Raw genomic sequence first — 11,907 nt, 5'->3', positions numbered from 1 at the left:
ATGCCTGGGTAATTTTTTTTTTTTTTTTTTTTTTGAGACAGAGTCTCGCTCTGTCGCCCAGGCTGGAGTGCAGTGGCGCGGTCTCGGCTCATTGCAACCTCCACCTCCAGGGTTCAAGCAGTTCTCTACCTCAGCCTCCCAAGTAGCTGGGATTACAGGTGCCTGCCACCACACCCAGCTAAGTTTTATATTTTTAGCAGAGACGGAGTTTCACCATCTTGGCCAGGCTGGTCTTGAACTCCTGACCTCGTGATCCACCCGCCTCGGCCTCCCAAAGTGCTGGGATTACAGGCATGAGCCACGACGTCCAGCCTAATTTTTGTATTTTTAGTAGAGACAGGGTTTCACCATGTTGGCCAGGCTGGTCTCAAACTCCTGACCTCCAGAGTTCTGCCTACCTTGGCCTCACAAAGTGCTGGGATTACAGGCATGAGCCACTGCGCCCAGCCAAACATCTGTTTTTCTTAAAATGTGACTCATGAGAGGTATAAGGGAAAGATGGGGTCTTAGGGGAGGAAGAGTTTGGAAACCACTGATCCCCTGCAGCTCTGCTTTGGTTTTTCCTATTGGTGCCAATGGTGTTGTCACCAATGACAGAGCTGGGGCTCTCAAGCCAGATAGCCCTGGGCTTGGAGCCTGGCTCCTCCACTTCCCCTCAGTGTGACCTGGACTTTTTTAGCTCACCTCTCTAAGCCTCTATTTCCTCATCTGTAAAAGGGGAATAATAATGGGACTTATAAGTAGTTTGGAGGATTTAATGAGACCGTACAGATGGAAGCTTTTAGCCCTATGCCACGTACATGGTAACCACTCAATAAATGATTACAGTTATCATTACTGTCATCATCATTGGCATCATCATTCCGTGCTTTTGTAGTTAACAAGGTTGGGATATTTTTCCTTCCATTTGTTTTCTCGCTTATTCTTTTCTGAAACCCTCACCATAATTCTTCTGGAGGCTTCCATTCTTGTCACCACCCCACTACCCCCTCCACCCTCTGTCCAGTCACCCAGATTGGTTTCTGTTTCTTTATTAGCAGCTCCACAGCCATCCTGGTGATAAGCCAGAGTCTTATCACCTTATGCCTGAACTCGTGCAGTGGCCTTTTGCCTGCTAGAAGGAGCTAGATCTGGAGAAAAGCAGATGGGTGCAAGCCCTGCCTCTTACCATGGAGGCCACTACCTGGTAGTAAGGAAGAGGCAGTCTGAAGGCTGAGGTCCTGGGTGCAAATTCTGCCTCCACGGCTTCTCAATTGGTAACCCTGGGGAAATTATTCAGTTTCTCTGAGGCTCAGTTTCCCAACTCAGAAGTGGGGCTGATGACTGTCTTATAGAGTTGTGAGGAGTAAATGAAATCACATGTAGGAAACATGTAGTGTTAATAATAGTTGATATAAGAGCTGGGTGCAGTGGCTCATGCCTGTAATCCCAGCACTTTGGGAGGCCGAGGCAGGCGGATCACAAAGTCAGGAGTTTGAGACCAGCCTGGCCAACATGGTGAAACCTCGTCTCTACTAAAAATACAAAAAAAAAAAAAACCTCGTCTCTACTAAAAAGTAGCTGGATGTGGTGGCGCACGCCTGTAGTCCCAGCTACTCGGGAGGCTGAGACAGGAGAATCACTTGAACCCAGGAGGTGGAGGTTGCAGTGAGCCGAGATCACACCACACATCACTGTATTCCTGCCTGGCGACAGAGCAAGGCTCTGTCTCAAAAAAAAAAAAAATTAGTTGGGCCTTGTGGCATATGCCTGTAATCCCTGCTACTTGGGAGGCTGAGGCAGGAGAATCTCTTGAACCTGGGAGGTGGAGATTGCAGTGAGCCGAGATTGCACCACTGCACTCCAGCCTGGGCAACAGGGTGAGACTCTATCTCAACAATAATAATAATAATAGTTGATATAATAATAACTAATGGTTAAGCAACACCATGTGCCAGGCACTATTATAAATGCTTTGTGTGGATTCGTTTATGTAGTCCTCATAACAACCCTATGGATTAGGTCCTGTTATTATCCCAGTTTACAGAAAAAAAAAAAACAAACGCAGAGTAGTGAAGTGACTTGCCCCAAGTCTCACAGTTAATAGTTGGTATCAGAGCCAGGATTCAACCCTAGGCAATCTGGCCACTGGATCTCAACAAAGGTTATATTCCTTCTCCTTCCTTTCATCCTTCACTTTCAAGCCCAGAGGAAGCCCACCTTTGCTACCGAATCTTTCCTGACCAGCCCAGGCCCAGCCAGCCCAGTAGGAGCAGAAATCCCTCCCTGGGGGCATGCCTCCAGCAGGTAGGGTGTCTGTGCATGCTTTCAACACCATCTTCTGCTAAGTCTAGGTTTCAGGGAGGCACATGGTGGGTGGAGGGGAGAGGCCAAAGGTCCTTCCTGTCCCCACCCCTACCTCAAAGTAAGCAGCCTCACTTTTATCTGCTTTCTATATTGAACATTTGTGCCAGATTGTGTGTGTGTGTGTTGGTGGAGGGGATAGTAGAAGGGAGAGCCTTCTGGAGTGAAAAAAGGTATGGAAACCTCTGTTTCTATTCCTATGTGCTCTAGAATATTATCATCAGCGTTATAGCTTTATGTATTTGCCTTGTCTCCACAACTATATTATGAGCTGTTTTGGAGGGCCTGGCTTTTCCTGGCTTGGTGGCCTGGGCACGGTAGGTGTTTCAGTTTTGATGAGCAGAAGATATACGGGGACTCTTGTCTGGAGAGGAAAATCTAAGGCCCAGAGAAATGCAGCAGCTGACCAGTGAGTCCTGCAAGTAAGAGGCAGAATTGCCACCTCACTCACATTGTTCTCTCTGTAACAGCTCCTGTTGCTAGAGGCTGTGGCAGCCTTGCCTGCTGCCCCTAGGGCCGGCCAACTCTGAAGCTTCCAAAGAGCTCTCTGGATTCTTTCTAAAACTGCCTTCCTGTCCTGAGGGCCTGCCTGTCCTCTCTCTGCTTTCCAAATTCCAGTGCCCAAAGAAGTACTTTTTTTCCTTTTTGCCTCCACTATACTTTCTTGGGGGCAGGTGGACAGGAGGCATAGATAGCCCTAGATTGGACTGCTATCTGTCCCAAATCTTGCTTTTTATTCCTAGAATTCTGGACACAGGGACCTACTGCCTGAAAGTTCTGTTTGTTTTCCCCTGTTGGCCAATGCTCTGGGCTCTTTGATCACTTTTACAACTTTGTAATTATGGGCTGTAATGGGCTGGAGTGTTTGAATGTCACAGTAATTGCCTTCCACTGTTCCTACCCCAATTCTTCAAAGAGAGAGGGGAAGGGAAATAACAAAATCTCCAAAGAAGAAAGTCTTTGCCCTTCCTCATGCTCTTCCAGGCCAGGGTGGGTCCAGGGTCTTGTTCTAGGGATGTGAAAACCGAGGCCTGGGAGTCCCAATTCTGTGACTACTGGGGTGACCTCTCCTGTCCTTTGGCCAAATCCCTGGAATAGGAGATCACCAGTAGGGTTCCCTATCAGGGATTCCTTTTCCCCTGGTACTTCTCCCATACCCTTGTTAGGAGGGTTCTGAAGATTGGAAAGTCTCTACCTGCCTGGAGTAGCTTAGATGGGGTGGACTTCCTGGGAGGAAGTGAGTAGGGAAGATGGAAGCCATGAACCTCTCAACTCCTTTAGCACTTCCATTCTGGAATTGACGGGTCCTGTGAATTTCCAGTCAATTAGCCTGGTAAGCCTGGGCCCTAGGCTGGGCCTAGCTCCTGGGGGAGGAAGGAAAGTTACCCTCCTGACCAAAATGGGGCCCCACTTGAGTGTCTCCTCTGCCTGCAGGCCGTGGGCTCTGAGTGGCCCCCTGGGCCCTGCCACTGTTTGGGGAGTGGAGAGCAGGGAGCTGGAGCAAGGAAAGGAGCTGCTCCCAGCCTGCCTGGCAGGAGACCTGCCCTGACAGGCTCTCCCTGGGAAGACAGGCAGAGATCAAAGTGCTGAGCCTGTGAGTAAGTCCCAGCACTGGCTCTTCTTGCTGCCACCACTACTTGCAGGAGGGTTAACTCCTTCAATGCCTGTGGGAAGACCCCAGAGACTCCGGAGGGTGGGGGCAGTGCCCAGGGATGTAAAATCACAGCCTGAAGCCATTAGAAGATGAACTTTTGTCCTAGGGAGGAAGGCTGGAGGGTGGCTGTGCTGGGCTGGGAGGCCCCAGGCCAAGGCCAGGAGCAGCTCCTCACAGTGCCTGTTAGTTGTTTGCTGTTGTGCCTCCCCGCTCCCCCAACCTTTAGCTCTTATCTTCCTTTTCTTACTCCCCTCCCCACGCACACCCCCTGGATTCCTGCTTTTTGTTCTCTTTCTGGCGCTGCTATCTGTTCTGCCTGGTTGGCTAGATTCTGCTTCCTCAAGCTGGCTCTTGGAGCCTTTGGTGAACATGCACGTGTGCCTGTGGGCACTTTCCCCTGTAGCTGCAGCAGCCGCTGCTGCTGACCTGGCCAGTGGTGTTGATCTGGGACTAGCCCCTCGAGTCCCTCCCCACTTTTGTCTCTAATGCTGCCCTAAGGGAGAGGACAAAAGATAAACCACTGGACAGGGACTCCTCTAAGTCCTTGAATTGGAGCCAGAGAAAGACTCGGCAAAGTAGAGTGTGGCAGGGAGAGGGAGCCCATGAGATGGGCTGAGACTGGGGCTTTGTAATGGCGGCCTTAGGTGAGAGTGCTGTCCCAGGCTCTTAGACCTTTGCCTGAGCTGGGGAGATGCCCCGCAGGCAGGGCTGGGCCCTGGAAAGCCCAGCTCCCTCTGAAGGAGAGCTCTACTTCTCTGCTGTCCCCTTCTTCCTCTCTCTTCTCCTTCTAAGGGGTGCAGGTCACTCCTGCTCTTGGTGCTCACACCTCTTAGTGAAGGCAGGCTGGTTGTACCCTGAGGGCAGGAGCTGTGTCTTATTTGTCTTTCGTCCTAGAGCCAGGTCCACCACCTGGCACCCTGTAAACCCCCCTTAAGGATTTGTTCTATTACAAAAGGAAAAGCTAGGTATTATCCCTTGAAGGCAGTGGGGACCTGAGTGAGCTCAGGAGGCAGAAGAGGAGATCCTAGACCCACTGATGCCTTGCATAGGTAGATATGACTGTGCAGAGGTGTGGTGTGGGCAAAATCCTAGGAAAGGATAGATATGTGAGGGGTGAGGCTAGACCGTGGGTGGGCTCTATCCTTCCCTGACCTTAGCCCAACCTCTACTGTGTGCCTCTGCAGGCCCGGATGGCGGGTGAGCGAGGAGCCAGTGCTGTTCTCTTTGACATCACTGAGGATCGAGCTGCTGCTGAGCAGGTACCCAGGGACATTTGCGTGTTCAAGTGGGGGGCTGGATGGAGGAAGATAAAGCTCTCAGAGGAGAGGGAAGGGCAGGGAGAAGTCACAGCAGCCCTGTGGGCACTTTCCCCCTGTAGCTGCAGCAGCCGCTGGGGCTGACCTGGCCAGTGGTGTTGATCTGGGGTAATGACGCTGAGAAGCTGATGGAGTTTGTGTACAAGAACCAAAAGGCCCATGTGAGGATCGAGCTGAAGGAGCCCCCAGCCTGGGTAAGCACACTAGACCTCCAGACCTTGCCCTGCACTATCCCTGCTTTGTCCTGTGGCAACTCCCACCAAAAGCCCTTAGACTCCTGGAGCTGAGAGAGATCCTGGAAACCCTCCAGTCCAACTTCATCCATCAGCTGTGTGCCTCTGGGCAAGTTTTCCCCCATCTTTGGGCCTCACCTACAGAATGAACAGATCAGGACAAATGAGTTCTAAAGTTCTTTACAGCTCTGTGGCTTCATGGCATGGAATAGCAGAGCCAGAATGAAACCCTGGTCCCCTGATCCGTGAGCCCTGATTGGGGCTTCTCTACTGGGCAAGAACCTCTTCCAACCGCTCACTGGCAAGAAACTCCCACCATGCAGAGGGGTCCCTTTCTCTTTTTTCCCCAAGCACATGGGTTTTGAGATAGTACTTCTCCCAGCTGACATCCGGAAGACACTCTGAGTGCCCTTGGGCAGGGAGGGCCCACCTAATCCCACTTGCAGATCCCTCCCTATCCCCTCAGATGGAGGACTCAAGGGAACCTCCAGCTAGCTATGTGCCTCCCGGGCCTCTGTGTTTCCTCCCGAATTGGAAGTATGACCCTCTCTTCTCCTCCTGGAAGTATGACCCTTTCCCTCTCTGCTCACTCCCCAGCCAGATTATGATGTGTGGATCCTTCTGACAGTGGTGGGCACTATCTTTGTGATCATCCTGGCTTCGGTGCTGCGCATCCGGTGCCGCCCCCGCCACAGCAGGCCGGTGAGCAGTGTGGGGTCTTTGGTGGTGGTGAACATCTGCGCGTGTGTGGGTGGGTGGGGAGAAGGAAGGAGTACGTGAGGAAGGCAGCTTTATACCTATGAAACCATTTACACTGAAATACTCCAGCATCTGTCTTTGTTGATTTCCAGCAGCCTCTCCTTACATTACTCATCCATTCAACAAGTACACCAGGCTCTATTATGTGTTGGGCACTGTTCCAGGTGCTGAGGGTAGTACAGTGAACAAGATGACAAAAAACCCTACCCTCAAAGAGCTTTTATTCTAGAGGGAGAAAACAGACAATAAACAAATTAAATAAGTAAAATCTATAATGTTTTAGATGGTGGTGTGTACTATGGAGAAAAAATGATAATGCTGACAGCAAAGTGGGGAGGGAATGCAACGGAACAGGGTTAATTTTTTTTTTTTTGAGACAGAGTCTCGCTCTATCGCCCAGGCTGGAGTGCAGTGGCATGATCTCGGCTCACTGCAACCTCCACCTCCTGGGTTCAAGCAATTCTCCTGCCTCAGTCTTGTGAGTAGCTGGGACTACAGGCGTGCACCACCATGCCCAGTTAATTTTTGTATTTTTAGTGGAGATGGGGTTTGACCATGTTGGCCAATCTCTTGGTCTCAATCTCTTGGCCTCGTGATCCACCTGCCTCGGCCTCCCAAAGTGCTGGGATTACAGGCGTGAGCCTCCGCGCTTGGCCAGAACAGGGTTCATTTTTAAAATCAAGTCCAGGGAAGGCCACATTGAGAAGATGGCATTGCAGCAAAGATCCTAAATGGGAGAGGGAGTGATCTGTGCAGGTGTCTGAGGAGAAAGGGATCCAGGCAGAGAGAACAGTAAATGCAAAGGCCTTAAGGCAGAAATGTGTCTGGTGTATCTGAGGAACAGCATGAAGGATGTGACTGGAACAGAGTGAGACGGCAGAGTAGCTGATGGGGGCCCAGTTGTATTGGACTGTTGAGGCCATTTGTTTTTTACTGTGGGTGAAACAGGAGCCACTGGAGTGTTGTGAGAGAAGGGGCATCACGATCTGACTGAAGTTTTAATATGATCATTCTTGCTGTTGTAATGAGAATAGACTACAGGGAAGCAAAGCTGGAAACAGAGACACCAGCTGAGAGGCTATTGCAGGAATCCAGGTGACAATAATGACAGCTTGGATTAGGAAGGTGGCAGTTAAAGTGATGAGCAATAGTTAGGTTCTGGGTACATTTTGAAGGCCAAGCCAACAGATTTAGTAGTGGATTGATTGTAGGGTGTGAAAGGACTCAAGGATGGCACCAAGATTTTTGGCCTGAGCAATTAAAAGAATGGAATTGCCATTTGCTGTAATGGGGAAGACGGGGAAGACAGGTATGTGGTCGGAGATTAACCCATGGTTAATAGGATGAGGCATGTAGGTTTGAAATGCCTATTAGATATCCAAGTTGAAATATCAAGCAGCAGTTGGATAAAAAGTTTCTCATGGGTCATCAAAGGAAGAAAAGCTAATGGTATAAGCAGGTGGGTGGCCTGCACCACCATACCCGGCTAATTTTGGGAGGGCTTGGCATGCTTGGCAGAGCCATATATGAGCTCCGAGGAGATGAACTCCTAAGGATGTTCAGCTGGCCATGTGATCTACCTGAGTGACTGGGAACAGAGTCCAAGCTGGGGTCTAGAGAGGGAGGGAAGGGGAGCCCATGCCCCAATCTGACATGCCCCAATCTGAGCCTCATTCTTCTTCCCAGGATCCACTTCAGCAGAGAACAGCCTGGGCCATCAGCCAGCTGGCCACCAGGAGGTACCAGGCCAGCTGCAGACAGGCCCGGGGTGAGTGGCCAGACTCAGGGAGCAGCTGCAGCTCAGCCCCTGTGTGTGCCATCTGTCTGGAGGAGTTCTCTGAGGGGCAGGTAAGGCAGGTCTTGTGATTCACCTCCATGACCAGACTGGGGAGATTGAAGCTGGGGGAGGGGTGGGCAGGCCTGGGGTCTGGTATGGGTACCCTGGCTACATCTGTTTTCCCATGTATCCTGCATGAGGCAGAGATCAGGGACCAGCCTGAGGTTTGGTCACTTTTCTGACCTTCCAGTGAAAGAGCACTATTGTTTGTTGAGAGTGTACCACGTGCCAGGCTGCAGTGGTGCTTTGGATGCATTATCTCATTTTAGACCCATGGCAATGAAGGGTGGGGTTCGATTTATTTATCTTCATTTTACAGCAGAAAACTGTCTGTTAAGAAACTTGCCCAAAGTCGTGCAGCTAAGTGCAAAATCCAGGTCTGTGTGATACCAAAGCTCATACCATTCCTATTCTACGGTGAGGTCTTTTACAAGTAGATAATAGCAAGAAGGAGAGGCCTAAGGGAGTTGGGGGATGTCCTGATTCCTGGCAATTCCTATGGCTACAGAAACCTTTGGTTTGGACCTTTGGTTTTTCTCCAGGAGCTACGGATCATTTCCTGCCTCCATGAGTTCCATCGTAACTGCGTGGACCCGTGGTTACATCAGCATCGGACTTGCCCCCTCTGCATGTTCAACATCATAGGTATGAGGTGGGCCAAGGGCTCCCCCATGTTTAGGCAGACAGGTCTAGAATGTGGCTTCCCTTTGGGAAAGGGTTGCAGCCGTGAAGCTGGGGAGAAAGCAGAACTGCCACCATAGTTGTACAGGCTGTACACTGCTCCAGAGTGCCTCACTTGAGGGGAAGGGTCATTCACAATGTAAATTTATTTATTTGTTTGTTTGTTTATATTTTTTGAGATGGAGTTTCGCTCTCATTGCCTAGGCTGGAGTGCAATGGTGCGGTCTCGGCTCACTGCAACCTCCTCCTCCTGGGTTCAAGTGATTCTCCTGCCTCAGCCTCCCAAGTAGCTGAGATTACAGGCATGCACCACCATACCTGGCTAATTTTGTATTTTTAGTAGAGATGGGGTTTCTTCATGTCAGTCAGGCTGGTCTCAAACTCCTGACCTCAGGTGATCTGCCCACCTCGGCCTCCCAAAGTGCTGGGATTACAGGCGTGAGCCACCACGCCTGGCGTGTAGATATCTTTATTATTGTAAAAATTATTTGCATTTCATGGCAAGTTTGTTGATTCTAAATCTGGCGATTTATATGTTTATTATTCCAATTTTCTGGCAATAAAATATCCTATTCTAACAAAATCAGTATGTTAAGATAATTTTATAAAAGATAAAAGTGAAATAAATATCTTGAGAAAAGAGACCCTTTGTACCATGGGTGCCCTATGGGCTAGCAGTGGCCCTGGGTGAAAGAGCTCCAAATGGCAGATGGGAGGATTAGGGATTGATGCGCACAGTGGCCCTCCCCGGGCAGACAGCTGGACTGGAGGGAACCAAGGAGTCCCAGAGCACAGGCAGGTTAGGCACGTCCTTGGTTCCCCAAACTCTGAGCTCACAGGCTACCCAGGGTCAGATAGATTAGCTACAGCCACGTCTTTCTGTAGGTTTGTAGAGTTAAACGTCTGTGCTCTTGGTTCTTTTTTCCAGAGGGAGATTCATTTTCCCAGTCCCTGGGACCCTCTCGATCTTACCAAGAGCCAGGTCGAAGACTCCACCTCATTCACCAGCATCCTGGCCATGCCCACTACCACCTCCCTGCTGCCTACCTGTTGGGCCCTTCCCAGAGTGCAGTGGCTCGGCCCCCACGACCTGGTCCCTTCCTGCCATCCCAGGAGCCAGGCATGGGCCCTCGGCATCACCGCCTCCCCAGAGCTGCACATCCCTGGGCTCCAGGAGAGCAGCAGCGCCTGGCAGGGGCCCAGCACCCCTATGCACAAGGCTGGGGACTGAGCCACCTCCAATCCACCTCACAGCACCCTGCTGCTCGCCCAGTGCCCCTACGCCGGGCCAGGCCCCCTGACAGCAGTGGATCTGGAGAAAGCTATTGCACAGAACGCAGTGGGTACCTGGCAGATGGGCCAGCCAGTGACTCCAGCTCAGGGCCTTGTCATGGCTCTTCTAGTGACTCCGTGGTCAACTGCACGGACATCAGCCTACAGGGTGTCCATGGAAGCAGTTCTACTTTCTGCAGCTCCCTAAGCAGTGACTTCGACTCCCTAGTGTACTGCAGCCCTGAAGGGGATCCCCAGCGAGTGGACATGCACCCTAGCGTGACCTCTCGGCCTCGTTCCTTCGATTCGGTGGTACCCACAGGGGAAACCCAGGTTTCCAGCCATGTCCAGTACCACCGCCACCGGCACCACCACTACAAAAAGCGGTTCCAGTGGCATGGCAGGAAGCCTGGCCCAGAAACTGGGGTCCCCCCATCCAGGCCTCCTATTCCTCGGACACAGCCCCAGCCAGAGCCAGCTTCTGATCAGCATGTCACCAGATCCAACTCAGCAGCCCCTTCGGGGCGGCTCTGTAACCCACAGCGCCCCAGGGCCCTCCCTGAGCCAGCCCCTGGCCTAGTTGAAGCCTCCAGCATGTGCCTCAATACCAGCAGTCTTTTCAACTTGCAAAAATCCAGCCTGTCTGCCCGACACCCACAGAGGAAAAGGCGGGGGTGTCCCTCCGAGCCCACCCCTGGCTCTCGGCCCCAGGATGCAACTGTGCACCCAGCTTGCCAGATTGTTCCCCATTTCACCCCCAGCGTGGCATATTCTTGGTCCCCAGAGGCACACCCCTTGATCTTTGGACCTCCAGGCCTGGACAGGAGGCTCATACCAGAAACTCCAGGCCCCTATTACTCAAATTCACAGCCAGTGTGGTTGTGTCTGACTCCTCGCCGTTCCCCGGAACCACATCCACCTGGGGAGGGGCCTTCTGAATGGAGTTCTGACACCGCAGAGGGCAGGCCATGCCCTCATCCACACTGCCAGGTGCTGTCGGCCCAGCCTGGTGAGTTTTCAGGGGGAAGTGGATGTGGTAGGGGGAGGAAACTAGAGCTGCATATTTCAGGACAGGTGAAGTCAGCCAACAAAGGGTTGATGGAAGCTGAGAAGGATACAGCAGAGGTGACGACCAAAATACATAACCATCAGGACAGCATATCATGCTGACTAGAGTGCAGGAACACCCCAGCTCTGCCAGGTGGTACCCCTTTAGTTGGCAGATCACAGAGAAGTCCCAGGGAAGTGCTGGTGTGGCTGAGGCATCAGAAAGGCCCTTGGAAGGCTGGGTGTGATGGCTCATGCCTTTAATCCAAGAACTTTGGGAGGCCGAGGTGGGTGGATCCCTTGAGGCCAGGAGCTCAAGACCAACCTGGCCAAGATGGTGAAACCCGGTCTCTACTAAAAATACAAAAATTAGTCAGGCATGGTGGCGGGCACTTATAATCCCAGCTACTCTTGAGGCTGAGGCAGGAGAATCGCGTGAACCTGAGAGGCAGAAGTTGCAGTGAGCCAAGATGGTGCCACTGCACTCCAGCCTGGGTAACGGAGTGAGACTCTGTCTCAAAAAAAAAAAAGAGGCACTTGGAGTGGTCCGGGGTAGCAGCTCAAACATAAGTGTTTCTATATTTGAATAACTGGTTTAGTTCCACCAATGCTCACAGCTCAGTATTAGTTCTAAATACAAAGAAAGCCAAGAAGTGTTCCTTGGGGAGAGCTATAGTAGAAATAATTACACATAACCATAATACGAGGCTATATAGGAAGAGCTATGTGAGTAACGAGAAAAAAGAGAGAGAGAGAGAAACCACA

At 51.4% G+C, this 11,907-nt stretch overlaps 1 protein-coding gene across 2 annotated transcripts in view; it reads left to right on the top strand.

Annotated features, from left to right (window-relative positions):
• RNF43 (ring finger protein 43) overlaps positions 1-11,907 on the top strand; it is a 65,702-nt gene that overhangs the window by 50,801 nt on the left and 2,994 nt on the right. For both annotated transcript variants that reach the window (XM_017861593.1, XM_017861592.1), the window contains 6 exons: positions 5,182-5,256; positions 5,376-5,507; positions 6,144-6,248; positions 7,992-8,153; positions 8,685-8,787; positions 9,752-11,104. In XM_017861593.1, the coding sequence (XP_017717082.1) occupies positions 5,182-5,256; positions 5,376-5,507; positions 6,144-6,248; positions 7,992-8,153; positions 8,685-8,787; positions 9,752-11,104 (1,930 nt within the window). The remainder of the gene's footprint in view (positions 1-5,181; positions 5,257-5,375; positions 5,508-6,143; positions 6,249-7,991; positions 8,154-8,684; positions 8,788-9,751; positions 11,105-11,907) is intronic.

The sequence above is a fragment of the Rhinopithecus bieti genome, unplaced genomic scaffold, assembly GCF_001698545.2.
Source record: "Rhinopithecus bieti isolate Rb0 unplaced genomic scaffold, ASM169854v2 scaffold_57210, whole genome shotgun sequence".
Taxonomy (NCBI): Eukaryota; Metazoa; Chordata; class Mammalia; order Primates; family Cercopithecidae; genus Rhinopithecus; species Rhinopithecus bieti.
This window is presented reverse-complemented; position numbering and strand designations above follow the sequence as displayed.